Here is a 25,383-nt window from a genome sequence, read left to right as displayed (position 1 = left end):
TGATATGCACCAGCAGGGTTTGCTGTGACCACTACCGGTTCCTCTTTGCATCCTTCTCGCCACCCCAGCAAAGCACTGGGTCGCAAGGGAAGCCAGCCAAAAACCCGTGATGTGGAAGTAAGCTTCAACTTTACAGAGAGGTGGAGGGCAGGTGGGTAAAGAATCTTACCCAGCACACAGGTTTTATGAGGATCGAACAAGAGACGCCTGCCCAGTACAACACCTGCGAAGGCCCAGCAGGTGACATGCGTCACGTGGGCCATGGACGGTGCCGGGCAGTGAGCCCGCATCTCGGTGGGCCTCTGCCACTTCGCAACTCCCGGGGACCGCCACGTGGGCCAAGAATTGTCAGATCTTGATTTTTTTCCTTCTCTCCAAGAGAAGCAAGAGAATCTGGATTTTTATGGGAAACATCCTGAGTTTTACAGTTGGTGACCAATATGTTATAAAATTAGGGATTTATGTGCGTTTATGCTTTAAACATGCGGCAGGCGAAACAAAACCCATATGCCTCACATCTGTCCCGTGTCTATTACCCCAAAGGGGTTGGGTTGGGGGAACGCTCTCCTCCACTTTGATACAAGGAGTACAAAATCAGAGGATGACATGTTACAAATGTAAATGACACAGACAGGCGATCTAGAAAGTACCAGGTTTTTATTATCTTTTTATCAAAAAATTGGTAATAGAAAAGTGTGAGAGGTGGCTACAGAAGAGACGGTTTGCTCTCAACACAGCCTGAGAAAAAGGGCTTTGGGGGGCAGAAAAGGACCCAGCCAGCTGGGACCCGAAGTTAGGGATAGCGAAGGGAGCTGACGACCACCGGGGTGCAAGACAGGTGAGCCCCCACTCCAGCCAGTGGGGCCAGGAGCTCACGGCCTGTACAGAATAAGCCACCAGGCCTCTCCTCTCCGGCGAGGAGGAAGGTCTCCCAGGGAGCTGTCTCCAGTTGGGGCCTAAATCAGCCCCCAAACACACACACACACAAGGAGACAAGTGTCATTCCAGCAATGCTGGAGCTATGACCTTGAGGCCAGTTGAGTCCTCTAGAGCAGCGCTGTTCATGGATGGAACACTCTAGAACATTCTAGAGTCACATGGTCAACCACATGTGACGACCCAGCACCTGAAATGCCACTAGTGTGGCCTGGGAATGAAGGTGTAACTTCAGGTCATTTTAACTGATGTAAATTCGAACAGCCACATGCACACATCAGGCAGTGCAACGCTGCAGCTTGAAGAAGGCAAACCAAGGACCACCCAGCTATGCCCAATCGGAAGAAGGTACAGGAGTGGGGCAAGAGGACGAGAGGCCAAACCACCAGCGGCACAGAATTCACTCGCTCAATCACCAGCCAACTTCAAATGGGAAATATCACACTACTTCCTGAAAAAATATATTTATCTATTGTTCTAAAACCAAGGAAGAATAATAATATATTACAAGAAAAGAGACACAAATATCCCACCGTCCCCAACATTATATTTTGGGATCTGCTAGAAAACTATATTTCAGCAAAAGCTACTTCTTAGAGGAAGGAGCCTCAGAAAGGGCCAAGTTCATGAGCAGGGGAGTGTGAAGTATAAAAAAAGGGGGGGGGGGGGCGGGGATTAAAGAGAAGAGGGAAGAGGCCCTGTCTGAAGCTATAAATAATAAAAAATATTAATAAAAGTCATATCTCCGGCTCTTCTCTCATTTTCGAGACACAAAAACAAAACAACATTAAATACAGACTCAGCAGGTGCCGTGGAGGCCTGCGAGAGTGGGAGGCGTCTCTGCAGTAAGGAATGAATCTTCTTGTTTTCATTTTAAACAGCCCACTAAAAATAGGTTTACAAATATCGAGCAGATCCATTTCGGTGTGTACTTTCAGTTACTTCTCTCCCCCCTCAACCAAAATAAAAAAGGTCGGTTTCCAAAAGTCACTTGAAAGAGCCCAGAACGGCCCAAGGTCTCCCACCTGTGGTGTGATCACACGACCCCACCGAGACTCAGTATGCAGAAGGCTCTGGTTGCTCTCCCAGCTCCCCGCAGAGGGAGGAAGGCCGCCGGGTGGGGGGTGGAGGGCTGTGGCAGGAGGTGGCAGGAGTCACACAGCACCCCTCCACCCCGAGCTCTGCATGGGGTGGGATTCAGGCTAGGCTGGAAGATTCAGAAATGATCCAACCCCAGGGTGGCCTTTGGAAAGGCCACGTGTCACCCCATTTTTCTGCTGGGACCATCGAGGCCCAGAGAAATCAAGAAGAGCCGGGCAGTTACCACGGAAGACACGAGGTCTCTTCTCCTGACACTAAACTAGAATCAGAGCTGGAGATACTGGAAGGTCAGTATTAGGTTGCCCACCCCCTCCCCTAGCATCCACCCTTCCACTCCCGCAAAGTCCAGGCCGGGGGGGGGGGGTGCCCGTGGGGGGGCTTCACGCGTAGAACTCGTGGGTGGGCGCTTTCTTGTAGATGGGCTTCTTGCCCAGGTCGTAGCTGCCCTCATCCTTCTTTCTCATGCGGTACACCAGCAGCAGCACCAGGAACACGACAAACAGGAGACCCACGATGCCGCCTGCAACCAGCGCTGCGGGGAGAGGGGAGAGGGGAGGCAGGGTTAGGGCGGCTCCACGGGTCCAGGGGACACACACACCCCCGCCACCCTCTCAGCGGGTCCCCTTACAATCGGGCATCCTCGCACCACCAATGTGTGACAGGCTGTATTTTAATTCGATCCTTATTTATGAGAATAATGCCCAGCCCAGAGAGTTTAAGGCGCTGACAACCGCGGGGCTACGGTGGGAAAACCGCGGTTCCAACCCGCGTCCGCCTGAGGCCAAAACCTCAGGCTCTTTCCAAACCCCAGGCGGACTCCCAGCCACAGCTTAGCACTGAGCCAGGAAGATCGCAGCTGTGGAAATCCCCAGACATAATCTGCCTGCTGTCCTCAGCTCGGGGGGTGCCGTCCAGCGTCGCCTGTGTGTGTTTACACCCCTCTACTGGCCTGGGCGTCTGTATACAGGAATGCACGCTCCACACGCGATCACACGAGGATCCATCTGCTATGCTGTATACAGCCACACAGAGTGGTTCACGTCCCATGTACAGCTTGGTGGCTGAAGCCAAAGTTCCCTTCCCTTCTCCCCACTCAATCACTATGTGGTCTTGGCCACGTTCCTTGTCTCTCCCATGACAGAGCGGAAAGCGGAGCCATCTCGGTTTGTCGTGAGCATTAAAGAATGTGCTGAGGACAGGGCCTGGTGCACAGAAATGTTTAACATCCATTGAGTAACCTTTGTGATTACCTGTGTCCCAAGCATCCTGAATAGGGCCTGGCACAACAGGGATGGTTTATAAATCTCAGAGAGGGCAGCCGGCTAGCACTTCCAGCCCCCATGTTCTCTCCACTGAGATAGGCAGCCTGAATGGCTCATTCTTGCTTGTTGAGGGGGCAGGGGTGTCTCGCCAGATCCTTTCTGTGGCAGACTGAGTCCTCTAATTCGGTCTTAGGCTAAGAAGATTAATTTCCCATCTCTGCACACACTCCAAATCTATGTACAGAATGGGGGCAGAGTGGCAGGCACAGAGGAGCCAGGCAAGGGTCCTTCTGAGCTAAACTTCTATGGAAAAGCAGCAAAGTGCTCCCCAAGTACCCCCTGGAGTAGCCAGGAAAAGCACCTGGAATACTGGGTGTCAGCCTTCCCTCCCACGACCCCAGCTCCTCAAGATTACATAAAGCACAGGCTTGGAAATGAACGTGGGCCTGGGTAGGAATGCCAGATCTGCCACCTCTTGGATGTGTGACCTTGGACAAGTTACTTCGCTTCTCTGAGCCTCAGTTTCCCTATCTCTGAGAGCATCTATAACCAACCATTGCTGCCTGATAGGGTTGACGTGGATTCTCAGTGAGGAGCAAGTGAGTCCTATTGTGTACAGCAAGACCCCTGAGTGCTGTTTAAAAACTAGTAACACAGAGAGCCCCAGCTCAGCTAGTTCAACAACACAAAATTTTCACATGGGGATCTTCAGTTGTGACCCGAAGATAGAAGAACCGCCCCAGCTTCTGTTCTGTCTATTGCTACGTCTCCTGCCATGTGACCCTAAGCAGGTGGTTTGCTTTTTCTGGACCTCCATCTCCCCGTGTCTCAGAAACAGTTGCTTGGACTAAATCAATGGTTTTTAAATTTTTCTTTAGATGTAGCAGAACTCTTTCTTGTTGCAACAAAGCCTCATGCAAATCCCAAATATGCCAGCTAAAAGTGAAACTCTGTGGTTAAATTAAGATGGGGGAGGAGTACCCCTAGAATACTTCCACGAAATGCTGTGAAAACCTGTTAGGACTAGAAGGTTTCTAAGGGGCCCCTCTAGCTCTGATAGCACCCCTCCCCAGGTGCACCCCACACAACTTCAGGGAGTTCAGGGAAGGGCTCAGAGAGGCGAAGCCCAGGACTCAGCAGCCCGAGTCACCTGCAACCGTGCTCCCAGGGAGCCTAATCTGCAAGATGCAGGTGTCACCTGCCTTCAGTGGAGGTGGGTCACTAATGTTGAGCCCAGGATCTTTCAGCTTGAGCCTCTGGAGCCTTCTCAGAGCTGCTGGCCCAGCTGGTTCCCAAAGACGGAACAAGGCACTCAAGCCATCCAGACTGGCCATCAGCTGTGGTTCTCTGGCCACCCCCAACTTTGGAGACCAAACCAAATCCCAGGCTGCTGGGAAGAAGAGAGGAAGCCGCTCTCCACCCCAGTGAAAGGGCCCACAGGCGGCTTGATGCAACCCCTCCTGAAGCCCACTTGCAGACAGAGCTTTCCCCACAGCAGCCTGGAAGTCCACAGCACTGCCGCTCTCTCGCCTGAGGCCAAACACGTAGCCTCATTAGCTCTCCATTTCTAAATCTGTTGCACGAACACACTTTGAGCCCCACCCACCTCAAAGTGTCAGTGAGGCTTAAGTGACAAATAATGTTGCAATCTGGAATGGCCCTTTACAGTTGGCAAGGTTGCCTTATATTTTATATTTTTGTGGAATCATTATACCCACTAAACCAGTAAGAAATGACTGTATCCATTTTACAGGTGAGAAGACAGGAGCCCAACAAGTTCAAAAGATTATTGGTCAAGGATATAAGGTGGCCAATTGACAGAGCCAGGGCGGGGTGGGGTGGGGAGAATGCTAGCCCTAGCTTGCAAGGAAAGTTAACTTTTAATGATTAACTCCCTTGATGCCAAACCCAGATTGTGAAAGTGCTTTGAAAAATAAAGGCTCTGAGGCAAGTGAATGACTCCCTTCCTATTGTTTAGAAGCCTCTGATCTGCAATTCCCAACCCCTTCACCCACGGGGCAGCACAGGGCCAGAGCAAGCCCTGGTGGGCACTGGTCAGTGCCCCAGGGCAGCCAGAGTGGGGCTGAAATGCAGCCCTCCACGCTCAGAGTAGCTGAGAAGGCGCAACAGGATGCCTTACGGGCTGGAGGCGCCCCTGCCGGCTGGCACATCCCCTTCCCAGAGCCCTCTTCCCTCTCCAAGATAGCTTTTCCCATCTCTGCAGGCTTCGCCGAGGAGCAGGTGAGCTTACCTGCCAGGACCTCCATCCTCTCGAATAGGCTGCCGCCCTGGCCCGTGCTGGACATGGCCACCTTGTTGGACTCATCCTCGCCCCCTTCAAAGGGCGACACCCTCTTGGGGATGACCTCGTTCTCTTCCAGTTCCTTGGATTCGGGGGGAACCCGGCCCCCAGGCCCTGCTCCCTCAGGGATGTGGTTATCCAGGGGTTCCTGGGTGGAGAAACGGGGAGAAGGGGCCTTCGGTCAGGGGGAGGCTGTGCTTCTGCCATCTCCCGGGCCGAGTCCCGGAGCAGAAACTCGACAGCAATCTCCCCCAGATTACTGCTGCTGACTCTTTAATCCCTTCCCGGGATAATCTGCCCCAAATAAGGAAATGAACGCATTCTGTGAGCAAGGGTCCAGGGCAGCAGGCGGCCGCCCCACTGCAGGCTGGCAGCTGGTTTCGAGTAACCACTCTGGTGGGCAATTTGGAAAACCTTAAAAGCTGCTTGCCCTCTAAGGCAGCAGTTCTGCTTCTGAGACTTTGCCCTAAGGCGCTAATCAGAAATACTATATATCCGTGTAAAAGGTGCTTACTGCAGTGTTATAACTTTAGGACACCAAAAAATTATAAACAATATACAATTTTTCCATAAATAAGGGGAATCAGGTGAAGTGTGATGTGTAGTCAATGAAAAGGAATAGGAAGAACATTTACTAATGTCGGGAAATACTCATGGCCACATTAAGTGAAAAAAGCAGTACAAAGAACTGTATAATAAGCAGATGTGAAGCTGGAAGTTATCTATATATGCACAGAAATGCGGAAATGGAGACATGCCCAGTAAACATGGCGCTTTATCCTGTGGGGAGGATGGATTCTCTGGGACCCATAGCTGTGCCCGGGTCGCAGATAAAAGCCTTTTTGCAGACTGGGGTCGGCTCCCCCACTTACTCTGCCCAGGGGGCTGTAGTTTCTGCCCCTCCCATCAGGGGTGCTATAGAGGAGCAAGAGGGAACAGGCAGGGGCGGTGGCCACTTACCAAGGGCTGGGTTACTCTGGGGAAGGTATCAGGATCCTCCGAGTCATCTGCAGAGTCAGAAAAGCTGAGTGAATGCCAGGCCGGTTTCCCCGGGTAAATGGCCCTGAACTTATTAAACAGCCCCCAACTGCCCAGCGTCCAGAGTGACCATTTCAGCCCCGAACCAGCCTCGGTGGCCCCATCTGTAAAATGGGACTTCTAAGACCCGCCTCCCTGGCTCTTTCGCAGGGATGTGTGAGCTGTGGCTGGGCTGATGTTTTGTCAACTCCAAACCCTCGCTCTGAAGTGTGGACCAACAGCCTTAGCTGGAGGAGCTGGTCAGAAATGCAGTTTCAGGGCCTACAGAACCAGAATCTGCATTTTAACAAGATCCCTAAGGGTTGGTTAAAGAGAAGCCAGGCTCTCAATTACAATCCTCATATTAAAACGCTTTTGAAGTGCTTGGTAAGTGCCGAGAGCATTAACCCCAAAGAGGTCTCATTATTCCCATTTTACAGATTGGGAAACTGAGGCACAGAGGTTACCCAGAGCAAAGGCTCGAGCCCAGTACTATGTAACGCTAATTTCTCAGTAGCCTTCTCTGGCCCACAGCCAGGGCCAGGTGGTCACAAGAGGACCACAAAAGGCACCTGCCCTTGGACTGGCCCCAAGAACCCTCCATCCCTCCATCCACTCCCCACCCCGGCCACTGCAGCAGGGCCCTGTTCCTGGCTCCCCACCCACACCCTGTCCACACACACCCCCTGGCTTCTGAGCTGGTCATTTTCCTTCCCAAAGGAAGAAAAACACTCTTCTGGAGCCTTGTTCCCCACTCCCAGCCTAGACTGTCACCCCCCTGCCCCACACCGTGCCTCCGGCCAAAGGGAGCAGCCAGGGGGACAGGTCCAGGCTCGGGCTCAGAAAACCCGAAGCTACAAACAGGCTGCCCTGGGAAGGCCTCAGGGATAGAAAAGGTTAGCCCAGCACCTTCTGCTCCCCACCTTGAGGGGAAGGACGGGCACTGCAGGAAAATCCCCACCTCGAGTCTCCAGGCCTGGCCACCCCCCTGGGAAGTGAGGCCCCCCCCTCCAACCCGCAGTTGCCTGGCACGCCCACCGCACCCAGATCTCCGGAGCCGGACAGCTCAAAGTCCTCGGGCTCCGGCCCGGGGCCCCCCACATCCTCGTCATCCGGCAGGGCTCCGGAGAAGTAGCGGCCCTCTAGGAGCTCCTGGGGGTCGATGACTTCTGTCTCCCGGATCTAGGGGTTAAAAAAGGAAACACATCAGGGCGGTGCGACAGTGGCTCAGCAGGCAGAGTTCTCACCTGCCATGCCGGAGACCCAGGTTCGATTCCCCGTGCCTGCCCATGCCAAAAAAATAAAAATAAAAAAGAAACACATCAGCCAACAGCCCTGAAGTGGTGAATTAGATATTCAGGAAGACAGGCTGGGGTGGTGGGAGGAGAGGCTGGGCCCACTTGGCCCCTACCTTGCTCTGTGTGATCTTAAACAAGTCTCCTTCCTGTTCTGCTGTAATAAAAATATCGATCCTGGGCACCCACTCAGTTCCAGGCTAGGACATGCCGCGAACCCTATTTTACAATTGAGGAGGAACTCGGCATTCGGCACATTAAATTGTTTTTTTGGGGGGGGTGACACAACCAGCAACTAGAGTGAGGATCAGACACAGGGCTACCTGGCCCCAGAGCCAGCAGTCTCCCCTCCTCACGGGCCAGTTCAAGCAAGGGCCAACACTCGAGGGTTCTATGATGGCTGCAGAGCATCCACCCCGGCACGGAGACGGGTGCTGCCTCTGGTCTGGTCCAGCTGGGGACAGCTTTCCCAGCTGAGTCAGACTGGGCTGGGACACACAGGGCCAGCTCACGAGGCCCCAGGACAACCCGAGGCCAGGGCGGGGCCCAGGCCTGGTGACTCAGGCCGTGCCTAATCTCACCCCGGCACTCAGACGTTTACACACCGCCTCACACGGATCCATTCCAGGACTCACTGTGCAGGGCACAAAGGAGCACAGTCCCTGCCCTCATGGGCCACCTGCTACTGCAGCCGCCAATGGTCGCTCAGCCCCCTACGCCACGGAGACCCAGCTGGTTGTGGCAGGATCTCCAGTTCGTCCTCAAGGAGAGGCTTTTAGGTGTAAAGTATCAAAGGTTCAGGAGGCAAAGGCACGAGCATGCATTAGTGACTCCACTCCCATCCTCTAGCTCAGAGGAGTAGAGGACAAAGCTCCTCCAATACTCAGAGAGTAGGAGAACTTCAAAGTGCCCTCCGCCCTGCCTCTGGCTCCTGCGCTCCAGCTTCCTTCTGCCCACAGATCTGCAGCCCCTGGCAAGGTCCATCACTTCAATTTTGATGTCCCTACTGTTACCGGAAGAGCTGGGGTTTGTGGTCAATTCAATACATTGAATGTCCCAAGACATTCTCTTCTTCTCCCTCAGACCCCATGAGTGCGGGACTCAGCTGCGGATGGTGGGGCACAGCTGGAGAGACCCGAGAACAGCTGGACCTGCCCTCCGGACTCCCACAATTTCAGACACCTGGCAGGGACTTCTCCATCCTAACTAGGAAGGAACCTGGGTCTCTGACTGCCCCAGGCTGCCCCCACCCAGCTGCCTCGGTCAGGGAAACGGGGAAGGGGAGAGCAGTCTGAGAAGGAATACCTGTTCTCAAGACAAGGTTAGGCATCGCCATCGCTGGAGAGAACCAGGAAGCCCCCTCCTGTCCTCGCCACCCCCCCCCCCCCCCCCCCCCCCCCCGGCGACCAGCGCAACCTATCACGGGCCCGTTTCCACCCGCACAAGGGCGATCCTCGAGTCCCGCAGGGAGCAGGGTCAGGCCTGGAGGCAGGCAGCGGGCAGGCCCCTTCCCCTGGGGCGGGGGAATCTCTGCTGACCGCTCGGCACGCGTGGGGGAGGGGAGCCAGCCGGGTTAAGCCTGATTGGGAATGACTTCACGACTCGGGAATCAGGAGCCGGGGAGCTGCTGGCGGAGGAATTCCAGCCCCCGCACACGGCCCTGCCTGCAGCACAGAGGGAAGGCTCCCGCTGGCACGATCTGCTTGTGCCGAGGGCGGGGTCCCGGGCTCCCACCCGCATCATCTGCTGCAAATCCCCGCAGGGCCCAGAGGGGACCTCAGCGGCGGCTCAGCAAATGCTAGACCCTGGCTGAACGCTTAGCAGAATGGGTCCTCTTGAAAGACTCCACCCCGTTGCAGAAGTGGAAAAGGGGGTTCAGAGAGGTAAAAGTCACTTGTCCGAGATCGCACAGGGAGAACGGACCTGGAGCTAAGGTGCTCTTAACCCATGCTTTTAACTGCATGCACACCAATGCGTGCATGAGCGTACTGTGTACACACAGCTGCAGCCAGGAGGGAGCCCTGCTAAGTGGGGGTGTCCAGGGAGGGAAAGAAGGGACTTTGGTCAGGCCTGGACACCAGGCTGGGAGCGGTCAGGATTCAAAGTCCTCAAGGCAGGGGCCAGGGACTCCAGCCCTGGGCGCCTCTCAGGTAGAGAGACCCTCCCCGGCCCTCCTGTTGACCCATCCCGCCTTCTTTCCATGCGTGAAAGTGCTAACCAGTTCTGAAACACCCATGGGATTAGCATGTGGATTGGCTGATGATCATTACCCTGTTTTACATCAGACAAATGGAGAGAGGAAAGGGGCCGTGGAGAACTTGCAGCCAGTGGGCTGAAGCCAGGCTCTTCTCGCAGGGCAGCAGCCTCGTCATTCCTGCCCTGTGTTCTTATGGAGGGTTCACCGGAGAGGATAAGGCCACATCGGGGTCAGAACCCCCTCAGACACCTGTTCCCGGGCTCTGATTGGACAGGATCTTCAAAGGCGGCACTAGGCGAACCTAGAAGCTTTCCCTCCTACCGCAAGTCACGGGGCTTGGAAGGAGCTTTCCGAGATGGAGCTGATGGGAGCAGACAAGGAGATGAAATTTTCCCCGAGGTCGTGCCGAGGGGACCTCCCAAGAGCGTGGGGGCCCTTTAAGACCAGGCCAGCAAGACAGGGCCAAGCTCTATGGGATTGTGAGCAAGCTCCCTCTTTTTTTTTTTCTGTAGGGGTAAGCAACGGCCCTCCCTCCTCCCGCCTTCTTTTCAGACAAGGCCCATTCAGCGTGGGGCGACTTTGAAGAGAAAGGCCACCCAGCAGTCAGGCTCAATGCTGACCAGAGAGGGACCCCGCCCTGCTCTTGGCTGAAGACGTGGTCTGCTCTCCTCAGCTCACCCCATTCCTGCCCGGGCACGTGTGTTCACACGTGTGTGCATGTGTGAGCACGCTCAGGTACCCTCTCCGGGCCCTCAGGTCTCCATGCATCTTTGCTCCTTTCACAGACACGCGACAGAAATCACCCACTGAATAAGGCAAGGGCTGGGGGCTCTGACCCCGCTGGCCCCGTGCCTGGTGGACCCGTGAGATTGGTGCCTGGGGGTTAAAGAGATTCTGGATGCTTCCTCAGACTAGTTAGGGAAAAGAAGAGAGGGTTGGTGTTGTTTTGTTCCACAGGCACTAACAGCTGCCAGCAGAAGGTACATCTGAGGCCACAGAGACCAACCCTCTCATTTTATGACCCGGCAAACAGAACAGAAGATGGGAGGGACTTTGCCAAGGTCACCCAGGCAGCTGGCGGCAGAGCTGGACTTAGAACCTAGTTCTCCCTGTTTCCAGGCCAGAGTCATTGTCCCTCCTCCTCAAGAGCCTTAGCAAATCCAAAGGCAGCAGCCCTCGCTCCAGGTCTACCCACCCGGCTGGTCCTCAGATGTGGGTATGGGGCTAGGAAGACGTCATCCACCCTGTAAGTCCAACATCTTTGGTCATCCCAGGCAAAGCATGGGGGCTGGGGTGACTGTCAGGAGCCCCCACTACATGCCAGGTGCCATACGGGGTCCCTTCTCTAAACAGCACAACCCCGGTCAGGTGCTCTCCCCATTTTGCAGATGAGAAAGTTGAGGCTGAGTTGAGTCCCTTATCCAAGGTCACAGAGCTAGAAAGCAGCAGATCTGGGATTCGATCAAACCTAGATCTTTCTCAAGTCCATACCCCATAACCACAAGGGGGCTTCTCACTGCCGCCTGCTCTTTACCTCTCCACCCTAATCCTCTTCACCTCTCCACCCTCGCCCCACAGTCCACAGCACCCACCTTCCCTCACCAGGGCTCCAGGGCACCCCTTCCCGGGGCCCAGGAGTAAACAAAGGTGAAAGGGAGTATTGCTTAAACAAAGGAACAGAAACTTGGCGGTGGCTCGGTGGGGAGGAGTTCAGGGTCAGGGCTTGGTTAACTGTGAACTGGTGGGAGGATAGAAAGGAGAGGGCAGGAGAGCCTCCTCCCCCCCGCCCCCCACCTGGCTCTTCCCCCAGGGACACACTTGACACTGGCTTCTTTCAGGAGGCGTGACCCAAACGGTAACTGGTTAAGACAAAGTTGGGTGGCAAGGGGAGACAGTGAGCCCCTGGGTTCCAGCTGCTGAACCCACTAGCGTGATCCGAGGAGGTCCCAGCAGAGGCCATCGGCCTCAACCATCCCTCTACTAAAGCGTCAGACTCCCTCTAGAATAAGCAAAACCTGGGGCCTCCATCAGGGCTCCCCACTTTGGGGGGTATGAAGCTTCCACTTTAGGGGGTACATGTAAAACCACTTCTACACACAAGTTGCAGTCCTGCTAACTATATGAGCCTGGCAGTGTAATTCTTGCCTTGAAGCCTCAGTTTCCTCTTCTGTAACCAGTGCTGGTAGCATCTGGCAGGGTCGTGAGGATTAAATGAAATGCCTGAGTGCGTGCACGAGCCGCCTGGCACATAGCAGGTGCTCAGTGGGTCGTGGCTATTACCATTCACCTGCCTTGCCTCTGCTTCCTTGCTGAGGGAGTAATGCTCAAAGGGCGGGAGACATGGGAAAAGTGGCGGAAGCAGTTCCACTGCTGGAAAGAAGCTAGGCGGTAGAGGGCAGGTGTCCTGCCAACCCCACAGGAACAGATAGTATTAATGGGCTATTATTTACAGACCGTGCAAGAGAGACAGACTCAGAGATGGGCAGAGAGCTGTCCAAGGTCACACAGCTTTGAGCACCTTTCTTAAGCAGTTAGAGGTAGGGGAAAGGTCATTTGTAGTTTTACAGAAGGAGCCAACAGCAGTGACTACAGAAACCTGAAGTCTGCTTAGGGACCTGTATCCCCAGCATACTTCCTGGTCTGCCTTGGGAACAAAAGAAAAATCTAGAAAACGAAAGGGAGCCGCACATCATTCCATGGCCTGGTGCTCTGGTACCTGAAGAGTTAAGCCAGGTCTGGGGGTTCAAATGGCCAGTTCTGCCCCTTCGAGGTCAGGTTACTTTGAACACAATTACTCCAGAGAGAGCCAGGCCTGGCACTGCCAGAAACCAGCCTTTCACCATCCCCCAGGGCAGCCCATTCCCAGAGCAAGGGCTCCAGGATCCTGGGGTGCCAGCTGGGAATGTGGGGTGGGGGCTTCTGGAGCCTCTGAACATTCCCCTGCGAGGAGTAATCCAGGACCCGTGTCACTAACTCCCCATGTGACCTTGGGACAGTCCCTCTCTGGTCCTCAGTTTCCCCACCTGTAAAAGATGGTTCTGAAAAGACAAGCCTCCCTCTGTCTGGAGGCCTGTGAGCCAAGCAGGGCATTGGTAAGTGCTCTGATTACCGATGGAGACAGCTGGGAGGGGGCCGGCTCCCTGGGGGCCGCAGAGACAGAGGTGCATTGAAGCTGGGGCTCGTAATCTAGGCAGCGGATCCGAAATCCCTGCTGGATCTGTGGCCGGGGAGGCTCTCAAGTCGCAAACAAGCCTCCTGTGTTCTCAAGAGCGGAGTGGATAGCCTGCGCCGCGGCCCTGACTCGGCCGATTAGATCAGCCCTGGCTGCTGGCTTCCTGCCCCACCCCAGCACCCCTCCACCACCTGGGAAGCCTCTGCTCCAGGCCCAGTCTGTCTGTCCCACAGACGTCTCCCGGCTGGGCCTGCCCGGTGCCAGGAATGTCCTCACGCTGAGTGACGGCTCCAGCCACTCGCTGCCCTGCCCCCACGCCTGCAGGGGGGTGGGACAACCGGTCCTCACAGGCCCTGCCACCGACCCACTGGGGCCCCCGAGTCACTGTTTCCACACATACCAGCTGCTCCCTGCCTCCCCTTTCCATTACCCCAGGTGTCACCTGACTAGCAGCCTCTTCCACTCTGTGCCAGAGAAAACTGGGGCAGCCGAGCAGGCCGGGCTGAGGGCCGGGGGAGGGGGAGAAGCCGGGTAAAGGCTTTCCAGTTACCCAGTTTCCAGCAGACAAGGAAAGGCTAGGTAAGGTGCGGGAACGCAACCAAAGGTCACCAGAGAGTTAATCACAAACCAGCTCAACAAAGAAGCCAGGCTTCTTGTGCACTTAGGGTTAAATCAGGCCCCAACTGTTGACATTCACCTCCCTCTCCTCCCCCCAAGCTAAGGCACCCGTGACAAAGGAAAACTGGCTTTTCAGAACACCCTGCCTTTTCTGTCCACCATCAGCCCCCTTCCCCGAAGCCCCGGGTGGTATGTGTAATTCATTCTACCTCTTTAACACTGCAAACTGCCCCAACTCCTACTGAATGCTGTCCCCAAGCTCACAGCGGTGACCCCCGAGTCCCAGGCTATGTCCTGGGTATCCCTGTGCCCTGTGCAGCTGTCTGGGCCCCTCTTCTCCAAGCTGCAGCTGGTCAGCAAGGGTTTCCTGGTGATCCAGGTGAGGGGTGGGGCTTTAGGGAACTGGTTCTTGTTTAAATACAAACCCATCAGATAATTAGCCAACAACCCACTTCTAAGATCAACAAATAGGAGATCTGGGCACCAAGGGCCCCACCCTATACTCCTGCCTTCCGGACTCACAAGGCGGGAGGGGAGAAAGTTTCCCGGGTGCCCTGGGGGTGGGACCTTCAAAGGTGTGGGACCACCTGGCATCACGGCGGTCTGGGCAGGGGCACTGCCACCAAGGGACATCTCCTTCCCACCAAGCACGGTACCGGGTGTCCTTTTGTGCAGCCCTGTTACCCCTTTAAGCCTCACTACAGGGGGTTTATGACCTTATAGACAAGGAAGGTGAGACCCCAAGAGCTCGAGTACCATGTCCAGAGTCAGGCAGCTCGAATAATGAGCCAGCATGTGTGCCAGCCCCAGGAGGCGGGTGGGGTGGGGGTCACATCAGAATATCAGAGAATCCTGGGGTCGACTCAAGTCAGGCCTTTTCTGACTTTGTCCTAAGAACTCAGACCAGCTGCAGCCTCAGTTTTGCTTAAAAAGAAAAGCAAAGCAAGTGCCACTTGCTCTATGGAGGGATGAAGCCCAATTTTGAGGACTGACTGAACTCTCCATTGTCAAAGTTCCATACCCAGCCAGGCTCAGGGCCGTGCGGGGTATGGGGCCTGCTACAAATGTTCCCTCAATGCCTCTGGACACCGAGACGCTGACACTAGCTCACAAGAGAAGCCTATTCCAACTCCCCTACCACAAAGCCAGCCTACTGACCAAGGGGTCGAAAGGAAACGGGTGCCTGAGTCACCCATTTCTCCTCCAGTGACTCACAGAGCTCTGTCCAGCCTCTCTCCCCAATTCCAAGCATCCATTTGGAAATCACACCCCTCCCTCCTTCTCCCACCCCTGTCCAGTCCAACCCCTCCCAAGAGGGAGCTGGGGCTGGGTTCCCAACTCCTCATTCAGGCCCAGCTCTGTACTCCACGTCCTTGGAAAAGCCCTCTGTTTCTAGGAGCTCGGGATGGCAGGAGCTGAATGCCCCTGCCCCCTTCTCTTCTGAGACTGGGACTTGTTTAGAGTCTTTACCAAGGAGGCCAAGAAAGCTCTCCTCCCATCAATGAGCTCTCAGAGCAGGAAGTACCCTTAGAGGGCATTTCAGAGTTGGGGACATTGAGACCCAGAGACACAGCATGATTGCTCAAGGTCACTCAGCAATTCAGAAGTAGTATCCAGGGCATCGACCTTCCACCCCAGCAAATTTCCTCATCTGGAATATTCCCTGAGGATGCTCAAACCAGACACACCTTGCTCTATCAGTATGACCTGGTTCTGACCTTGGGCAAGGGGCTACATTCCTCGTGCAGCAGTTTTCTATGAAATGGAGATAATACCCACCTTACAGCATCATTGGGAGACACGCCCACTAGTAATAAATAACCCCAATGCACCTTTAGGATGAAGTTACATGCATGGATTTCCCATTCTTACAAACATATCCTGAGTCCTAATTACAGGACAGGTATTTCACTAAAAAACAGAGCAGAGTTCCTGCCCTGAGTGAGTGAGTGGGAGGGGCACCCAGCGCGTGTGTGGGGGGGGTGGTATATGAATTTCATCATCAACCTTAGATTTCTGCAAGGGAGGGAATGCTTTAGATTTCTTCACTGTTTCCATAGTCTCATGTGCATAGTAAGTTCTTAATTATTAATTATTAATAGACTATCAGAGCAGGAAAGGTCTCTGGAGGCCATCCATTTTACAGATGAGAGAAGGAACGAGACCTTCTCCCATTCTCCCATCTCGGAGAGCCCTCCAAAGAGCAATCCAAATATTCCCCAGGGGGTTGTTAACTCTCCCCGCTCTCAGAGGTTCCAAGAGCTCTCATGGGCCACTCAAGGATTCTAGATCTCCCCTGGTCTTCCGCTCCCACTCCAATTTTGTGCAGTCAAGGAGAGAGCTCTCAAGCAGACCAGAAACATCTTTAAGCTTTAAGTACACCCAGTGGGCAGGAGACACTTCTCCGGAACTGCCTGGGCCTGGTGCCAAATCGGTGGGCTGTGCCCTGGGCAGCACTTTGGGTGGGGGTGGGGGCACCCAGCTCCCCAAACAAGGCTGCCTTTAATTGGCCAGTGAGGGAGTGGCAGGAAGGCAGAGTAGGGGAATGCTCCCAGCTGGACAGGAAGAACTGGTTTAGGGTGGCAACTCCCCACAAGGCAGGAGTGCAGCTGGGCCGGGAGCCTGGGCTCCCTTCCCAAAACCTGTGGCACCAAAGTGGAGATGAAGGGACACCACCCAAGGAGAGGGCAGGCCTGTGGATGACATCTAAAAATTGGGGAGGTGCCCCAACAACCCTTTTGGACGGTGATCAGATGGCAAAGATGCTCCCTGCTTCCCCAAGGTGCCGTTTTACCTCTTGTTTCCCCCCATCTGTAAAGTGAGTTTTAATACAGTCCCCACAAGCTCGAGTTTGGGGGAGGATGAATGCAGCACCCCTGCCACACAGAAGCACTCACTCAGTTGCAACTGCGAGTAGGAAAGCCCTGCTCCCTGGGCCTGCAAAATGCAAAGGGCAAACTAGATCATTTCGATCGTGGATGCCAGCTGTAACTAGGCCACAACCCAGGCAGGAAGGGGGAAGGGGACTGAAAGGGAAGCCCAGTGAACCAATTAGAGGTAGAGGTCTGTGACAGTAGTGGGGGGGGGGGGGCGGTGCTGAGGTCAGGAAGAGGGAGAGAGAACATTTCCAGGGAAGCAGCTGGCCAGGGCTGACTTTGCCCGTGGCTTATCACCAAAGGTGGGACTGATAAAGCCCCGAGCCCCCAGAACCACACCCCTCTGACTGCCCCCAGGGCACAGCTGTCTGCTCCTCACCCAGAACCAGGTCCTGAGCTGAAGCTGGCATGTGACTGCCCATGCGGTGAACTCAGTCACCTGCTTGGGTCCTTTCCTCTTTTCTCACGCTGTCTGGGCTGTCTGCTGGAACCTCACGGCCCCCTCGGCACTGGGTGAGGGCGCCGCAGCAGGGGGATAGAGGATTTTGTTCTAGTGCCGGCTCAGCTACCAGCCTTTCAGCAGGATTGCCCTGGGCTTAGGGAAGTCTCCCGGCTCAGGGTCTGTGCTTCCTTCCACCTTGGAATTCCTTGTGACCTTCCAGGCCCAAATCTCAGCAGATTCTAAACCAGCCTGGAGGTCCCGCGGGGGAGGGAGATAACGGCAGCCACACGCACAGCAGGAGAGAGGCTAGCAGTTAGGAGGTGAGACTTGGGAAGCCTGGCTGCTTATGTTTGAATCTGACTCTGCCCCTCTCTAGCTGTGTGACCTTGGGTGAGTTACTTAACCTCTTGTGCCCTAGGATCACGTTCAGTTTAGGAACGGTAATCGGTAAGGTTGTTGTGGGAATTAAGCAAGGTGACAGATTTAAAGCCCCTAGAACAGGCCCAGTGTATGGCTCATTCCTCAACAGGAGTCTGACGAGCAGAACTCACTTTTCTCTAAGTAAACTCTGGGGTGTAGGAGCCCCAGGGCTTTTAGAGGAATTAACATTAATGACTAAACTCCAGGGACTTGCTCCCCCAAAAGCTGGGGCTAAAGGGCACGAAGGGGGCACAAAGCCCAGGCTCTTGGCAGGCAGGTCATGTCTCCCAGAAATTCCTGCACCCTCAGCTTCCCAAATGAGGTCACCTCCGTGCTCCCCAGAGGACACGGGGGGCTCCTGCCGGGGCCAGGTCTTTGAATGCCATCAGCTCCAGTGGGTGGTGAGAAGGAAGGGCTTCTCTCCCCCAGCCCCCTTGACGCTACACAAAGTTGACATTTTAATTTCCCCATCTGTGTTCAGCAAAAAGAAAACACTCTCCTTGCAAAAAATGCAGAGACTGGATACCGCCGGGCAAGTGCTGAGCCTAAAGCCACTCCTCCCATCCCACCTGGGAGGATTCGAGTTTCAACTAGTTGCTGGGAGGGACTAGTCACCTCCGCCCCCATCCCCAATATCTTTTTTACAGGTGGGGAAACTGAGACCCAGACGGGATAGGGCTTGGTCTAAATCACAAGTCAAATGCTGGGCCGGGGCGGGGGCTGAGGCAGAGCTCGGTCCTCCACGCCGCGGGTGGGAAGCAGGGCCCCGCAGAGTCCCCCCCACCCCAACTGCCTTCCTAGGACACGCGACGCCCCCCTCATTCTCAGGCCATCTGATTCTGGAGGTGCCCGCTCTGGGAGCCCGCAGACGGCGACGGGGCTGATTCAGGGCACCGCAGCGTGGGTGGGGGAGCTGACACCGGCTTCGTCACGTCCGAGCCTGGAGCCCGCGGCGGGACTGCGGCCGGGGGTGCGGCGGGAGGGGCAGCAGATCCGGGGCGCACGCCGAGCCCCGGATCCTCCCTGGGACCCCGGAGCAAAGTTTCCAACAAAGTTTCCCGGGCCTCGGCGGGGAGCGCAGCGCTCCGAGCAGCCCCCCTCCCGGGCTCCCAGGAACAAAGGAGGCGCCGCGGCGCCGCTCCGTGGCCCCCCGCCCCGGTCCCCCGGGGATCTCCCCGCACCTACCGACTCGGCGGCGGCGACAGGGACGCCCACGAGGAGCAGCAGCAGGAGCGCGAGCTGGCGGGCGGGGGCCATCCTAGGACAGTCCGGATGGGGCGCGCGGGCGGTGGCGAGTGGCCCGGGAGGGCGCGCGGCGCCTCTTATAGGCGGTGGCCGGCCCCGCCCCGGCCCGGCCCGCCCCCCGCCCGGAATTCCCCGGCGAAAGCCGGGCCTCGGGGCGCTGCCCCCGCCCGCGGAGCTGGAAACCCCGAGAGGCCCGCCGCGCGCGCCCCGGCCGGCTCCCACCCAGCCCCTCGTGCCTGGCCGCCGGCTCGCGGCCCCTGCGCCCTTCACTCATTTCAGTCGCTGCCCGGCAGGGCCCCGGAGATCGCTGCGTCCAGCTCCATTTTAGAGTGGGGGAAACTGAGGCCCAGCGTCTTCCGTGGGGAGCAGCGCTCTTTAAACCGGGCGCGCCCCCCTCCAAGTGGGACGTGAACGCGGGAGGTTTTAAGGCAGGGGCGGCACACTTTTTCTCTAAAGGGCCCGCCGTTTATTTGGGCTTTTGTGGGCATAGGGGCTCTGTCGAAACTGCCCAAACTCTCCCATTGTAGCTCAGAAGGACAGAGACAATACTTAAATGAGGGAGGCTGTGTTCCAATGGAACAGTTTTTATGGGCACTGACTCCGAATTTCATATAATTTTCACATATCGCAAAATATTCTTTTGATTTTACCGTCTAAAAACGTAAAACACACACAAATTCTTAACTGTGGGTGGTACCAGAACAGGTGACAGGAGGGACTTGGCTTTCTGGTGGCTGACTCCTGTTTTAAGGGATTCAATTTCTAGACTTTGAGTTTATTAAAAAGTTTTATCTTTCCGAGAACTGGTGGGCTAGTTGGCTTCTGCGTTGTCTCCAGAAGAAAGAGGTGTGTCCTTCTTACCCAATCCTTCATCTCCCTATGCTGCAATTGGGGGTAGGGGTGGGGTAAAATCCTTTGGGGCTCCGCATATAGGTTGAAATGAGGGGGCAACATCCTCTGATAAACAAAGCACCAAAGCTTCCTAGCCTGGCCTGTCCCTAACTGGTTGAGTGAAGCTGCTTTGGAGCCAAGGTGTCCTGGCCTCAGCATATCCTGAAATCACATACTTTGCAGAGTGTAGAGGTGGGAGTGAGTTTCCCTCTTCCAACCCCTGATTACCATCGGAGAATGAAGTCTCCTTAGGCACAGAGACTTGACAAAGCAAGATTCAACCGCTGATCTTAGTTTCACCACAGATTTAAAGGTATGTGGTATTTTCAGCTATTCTCAGTACACATCCCTAGGATTCAGAAAGAAAAAAAGAAAGAAAACAGAAATGGAGAAAATGAATAAATGTCATATCAGGATAACAAATCCTTTTGCAAGTCAGATGATGTGCCAGCTTTGCATTCCAGAGAATGGGGGAAAGATCCAATGTAGTTGTCAGTGCCTAGATCATTAGAGAGCACTTTTGATGATGGGTCACCTTGGGCAGATTTGTACACTGACAGCCAGTGGTAGGCTTCAACTGTCCCAGGGCAGGTGGGTGGGGAGGGCTCTCCTGTAGCTTTTTGCCAGCTTCCTTGGTGTAACTAATCCCACCATAACTGATTTCAAGCTCCCAAGGTGATGTCACTGAACGTGGAATTGGGAAGAAATGGGCAGTATTTCTACCACACAGATACGAGAGGTGTAGATAAATTCAAGAGGAACTGATTACAGTAAAATGTGAAATAACTAAGAAGTGCAGTGTTTTGAATATTTATTTTCTTTGCTTTTAATATAATTTATTTAATTGTAAGTTGATATAATGTAATTTTTAGTAGTAGTCATGTTTAACAATTGGCTCACAAAACTCATCTAAAAACTGACTATCATGAGCCAGTAGAAACTGCCATTAGCATGCCACTGCTGACAGCTACAAAAATGAAAAACAGGGATAAAATTATTGCTAAAACTTATCTCATTCTAGCAAAAACAGTATTCATCAGGGGTTAGGTGAACTCATTGGGGAAGAAAAATTACCCTGTCCACTTCATTAAAGCAGGTACTTCCAACAAAATTCTACATTTTCTGTTCAAAAATATATCAAAGATTGTAGGACTGCTTTCACAGGTGTATAGACTCCAATGTCAAAATTATCAAATTGTACACTTTTATGTGTAATTTATTTCATGTCAGTGATAACTTGATAAGTTGTTTAACCTTTTTTTGTACAGCCTGTTTAAAAATTGTAGTATAATTACGCTATTTTGATTGACTGGATGGATTATAACGATAATTGTAATGATAGAAAATTGTAATACCAGTCGTACGGCCATAGAAACTAAAATAATCATTATATATGTGTATATATATATGCAGATAAATATAAAAGGATCATTGTTAAGTCTTTAAGGCATAAAGATATGATACATTATGATAATATTTTGTGGTGAAGCACAACATGCAAAATTGAAAAAAGAGAAAAGAAAGAAGTAAAATTTCTGGCTGTAAAAGAAGAGCCTGTTCATGTATTTTTTAAATGGATGGTTGTGGGTATCAAATTCCTAGGGTGTTTAATTCAACTGGATCCATTTAAAAGAATGATGTAACTGTTTTATTTTTAAGTGCATGCGCTTCCAATATGCAGGAAATTACAGCCTCTGCAACTATTTAAACTTTTGATGAAGAATGTTAGATGTCACCTAAAAGGGTTCAAGAGAGTACATCGTGTTTTAATAATCCTTTAGCGAGCACACTGGCAAAAAAGATTGAAGACTGCTGGTTTCGAACAGTTTGTGGAAGCTCTTCTCTAAACTGATCCCAACCCCCTGGAATTTAGGGATTTAATTTCTTCCTTTCCAAGTTCTAAGGATCTTTCTGAAGGGATATAACAGCTTCAATGTGGTTATGTGTGGATTTGTGGGCTTTGAACCTGGGCTTTGAACCAGCCTTGGGCTGGGCACTGAGGGGTTGGAGGTGGCCAGGGTGGGTAGGAGCAGGGTCTATGAACCACATGAAATTTTATGCACGACAGAGGGTTCCTCTGTAAGAAATGTGACTCTATGTATATTTTTCTGGGGCAGGAAAACTTTGGATTCTCTCTTTAGATCCTCAAAGAAGTCCTGACCGACCACAAAATGGTTATAAGTAATTGGACGAGATCTCCAAGACTCTTTGAGTTTTAATGGGTTCATCTTTGGCTCCCAGAAAGCAAATTGTAGTAGTAGTAGTCAAAGGTTTGTAGACCTGAACTGGGGTCCCCAATTCTCTGCATAGGGTTGAAATGTAAAAAAAAAAAAGAAAGAAAACAAAAAAATACAAGTTTTAAGGTCAGGAGTTCTTGGTTCAAGTCCTGGTCCCAGCGCTTAAGTGCAGGAAATTTTGCAACTGCTGTCCTCCTCTGTACATAGTGGCAAATGCCTACATCTTGGGGTAATTAGGAGAATAAAATGAGGTGACGTGGTGGGCACACAGTGTACACTCACCTGTGTTGGCTCTCCCACCTCTTCAGTACTCTCTTCCCCTGAGATGGAGTAAGTCTGGGGGATGTCATGGGCCAAACACTTTATATCCTCCCTCTAGCTTCCTTTCAAGCAAAGGGAAGTGATTCACAGAGTCAACAGGCAGTGCCACCCCAAAGCTCAAAAAGAAACCTGAAGCCCAGCCTACAATGAAGGGTGAAGCTGCCCCTCTCCCCACTCTCGGCCTTCCTCGGCCAGAGCTGACCAAGGCTAGGTGCACACCTGAAACATCCGGATGTCAAGCCTGTGGTGCTATAACCAGTCCCATCCAGCTCAAATGCCTCCTCCTCCTGGAAGCCTTCCTGAATCTCTCACTCTCTTCTTCTAGCTCTCATCTCTTCCTTTCGAGGGGCTCCCAGTGCTCCATCTGCCTTTCTTTGGATAGCATCCCCTTCTTCTTTATGTTAGACATGGAGATTAAAACCACAGACTCCAAGATCACAGAGATTAGGGCTGTTGTCCTGGCCGTGTGACTGGGGGCAAGGCACTTTAGTCTCTCAGAGCCTCAGTTTCCTCAGTTTTAACTTGGGGGGTGAGGAAGGTCTTTACAGTTCTTATATCGGAAGACTGTTGCACCCACCTGGCACGTAAATGTTAGCCATTATTATCATCCCACAGGTGTCCTCTATAAGAATCTTGAATTATTCCCATCCCCGGCAGCTCCTCACACACGGTACATGCCGGGTCCAATGCCACTATGCTCAGAACGGCTGATGGATTGGGATGTGGGGCTTTCTCTTCCAGGATGGCATTAACTCTCTGTTCTTCCTTGCTCTATGCAAATCTCTCTCCAGTTCCAGGAAAGGATGGCCCAGAGTTTCCAGAGGCCCTGGGAACACCTAGCCGCTGCCTTACATAACTGTAGGGGCTGACAACACACTCGGCTCTGCAAGAACCTCTCCGCACCCCTATTGCAAGATAGGCAAACCCTAGCCCAAGGGGTGAGTCAGCTTCCACCAGAGCTATGTTAAAGACTGCTAAAAATAGTCCCACCCACTCCAATCACTCTTTCCTCTTGCTTTGCTTTAATTTTCGTATAACGCTTTCCTTGCCTGACATCATCTATTTATTTATTGCTTATCGTCTGTTTCTCCTCCCAGATGTAAGCTCCACCAGGGCTGGGGCACAGTCTTGTTCATGGATGAATATGCCTGGCATTCGGCCCAAGGTCTGGCTCAAGTAGATATTTAGTAAATATTTGCTGTATGGATAAATAGAGGAAGGCCGTTTGGATGTTTTTCCTTAGAGGCTCAGACTTAGCAATTTGCTTTTTTGGTCCTTTACCCAATAAGCATTTGATGAACACCTTCTACGTGACAGAACTTTTGATAAATCCTGGTGACGAAGACGTTGTCTTTGCTCTCAGAGCAGCTCCTTGATTAGTGGGGAAAAGTATAATAGCTGCCAGTGGCTACGGGCCTCGTAAATGCCAGCCTGTGGGCAGGCACTGCAGGCATCTTCTCTGTTTTAGAACAGCTCTTGCGATTGCAAGGAACCAGGTCTCACTTAGGACTCCTTAAGGGGTTGTTCAGAGATTGGGGGTGGGGGAGGGGGTGCTCAGAAAGGTTAAAGACAGAGCCAGGGGCTGGCAGACTTACCTCTATCTCTTGAGGCCTGCATGGTCTTTGTTTGACGCTGTCTCAGCTTCTTCCTGGATGTGTGTGTCTCTCTCTTTTATTGATTTACTGGCTTTATGTTCTAGTCTAAATCTGGGAGACGCCAGTCCGATTGGTTTGGTTAATGGCTTTTGTTATCTCCTGGAGTGGAGTGAGAGCCTTCAGGCCAGACTCCTTGCAGTACTAGTTGACCCAGAGAGTGAGGCCCTTCTAGTTTTTAACATATGCTGAGCAGAAGGTAACATGTGGTTAGAAGGGAAAGTTGATCGTTGGCCTCACTCTGGCCCTGTGAAGTTGCTAATATTATCCCCATTTCACAGATGAGACAACTGAGGCTCACAAGGAGGAATGATAGCAAAATGGTAACAAGGCTGCCTCAGCTGAACCAAAAGCTATTGCTGTTTGCCACTGAGATTTTTGGGTTTGTTTGTCGTGAAGTAAAAGCTGATACTCCCCACCCACTCCCCACCCCCCCCACCCCCCCAAAAAAGCTGACTGATACAGGATTCCAACTCAGGCTTCATTAATTCTGTCTGCATCACTATGCTGTCCCACTGAGCTTACAGGCCTGATTCCTACTCTCTTCACCAAAACATTCCGTAAGTGCTCTCTCCAGAGAGGAAGCCTTTGGAGAAGAGGATGAGAGATCTGTCCCTGAGAGCCTCTCGCACACTTAGGCCCCCCTTTCTCTTCTCCTCCAGTCCCCCATGCTGGCAGCTGGAGAAAGGCATAGGTAATAAAAATCCCCACTGTTCACAGGATGCTGTATGGTTCTTCAAAGAGGTTTCATCTCGGTTATGGCATCTGCACACCCCACACAGTCCAGAGGGTAGTTAGGGCTGGGGCTGCTTTACAGTTGAGGTGGCAGACTCAGAGAGGTTGACATGACGTGTCTGGCTTACAAAGCTTCATCTGAAACAGATGCCCTGGTTTTCTAGTCTTTCCCCCTGGCTCGACTGCTGGATGAAGACCTTCACCTCGCACTCATGGTATGGCCTGCACAGTGCCATGTGCATTACATGCCGGTGCTCCTGGGGGCTGGAGAACAGCAGGTAGGATGCTTTGAGTCTGTGCTCATCACTCCACTCTACCAGGCCCTCTACTGAGCTTTGCTTTTCCCCCTAACTTTCCCTGCTTCCCTGAGGTCCCTTTCCCCAGCCATACACCAGCATCTGGGCCAGGTGGAGACAGTGCAGATGCTTTCCAGATGCCGCAGAAATCAGAGTCTGCTCTTTGCAAACAACAAACGCTTTTGGCACAGCAGAAAGTCAACAGGGTAGGGAGGTAAAGGACCGAGGTCAGAGCCTGGCTCAGCGTTTGGTTTACACGTGTCCATGAGCATTTCACTTCCCACGTCTCTGGAGCGCGCTTGTTTTCTCATTAAATAAATGAGAATCATTATGTGATGGCATAAGAGTGGTCACAAATACTCTATGTC

The 25,383-nt window shown here is 53.1% G+C and overlaps 1 protein-coding gene across 1 annotated transcript; it reads right to left on the bottom strand.

Annotated features, from left to right (window-relative positions):
* Positions 1-640: 640 nt before the first annotated feature.
* SDC4 (syndecan 4) lies at positions 641-18,929 on the bottom strand. Its single transcript, XM_077167958.1, has 5 exons — positions 18,824-18,929; positions 7,662-7,800; positions 6,562-6,608; positions 5,551-5,749; positions 641-2,569 (listed from the first exon to the last, which is right to left on the bottom strand). The coding sequence occupies exons 1-5, from the start codon at positions 18,893-18,895 to the stop codon at positions 2,418-2,420; spliced, it is 609 nt and encodes a 202-aa protein (XP_077024073.1). The 5' UTR covers positions 18,896-18,929; the 3' UTR covers positions 641-2,417.
* Between the last annotated feature and the right edge of the window lie 6,454 nt (positions 18,930-25,383).

Source organism: Tamandua tetradactyla, chromosome 1 (assembly GCF_023851605.1).
Source record: "Tamandua tetradactyla isolate mTamTet1 chromosome 1, mTamTet1.pri, whole genome shotgun sequence".
Taxonomy (NCBI): Eukaryota; Metazoa; Chordata; class Mammalia; order Pilosa; family Myrmecophagidae; genus Tamandua; species Tamandua tetradactyla.
The sequence above is the reverse complement of the archived record's forward strand: the minus strand, read 5'-3'. Positions and strand labels throughout refer to the sequence as shown.

Excerpts from the sequence above, each read along its gene's own strand:
- SDC4 (XM_077167958.1), bottom strand. The coding sequence starts at position 18,895 with ATGGCCCCCGCCCGCCAGCTCGCGCTCCTGCTGCTGCTCCTCGTGGGC. Across the intron at positions 6,609-7,661 it reads GTCCGGCTCCGGAGATCTGG|ATGACTCGGAGGATCCTGAT; the intron begins GTGCGGTGGGCG and ends CTGACTCTGCAG. Across the intron at positions 2,570-5,550 it reads GAGGATGGAGGTCCTGGCAG|CGCTGGTTGCAGGCGGCATC; the intron begins GTAAGCTCACCT and ends CTCTCCCCGCAG.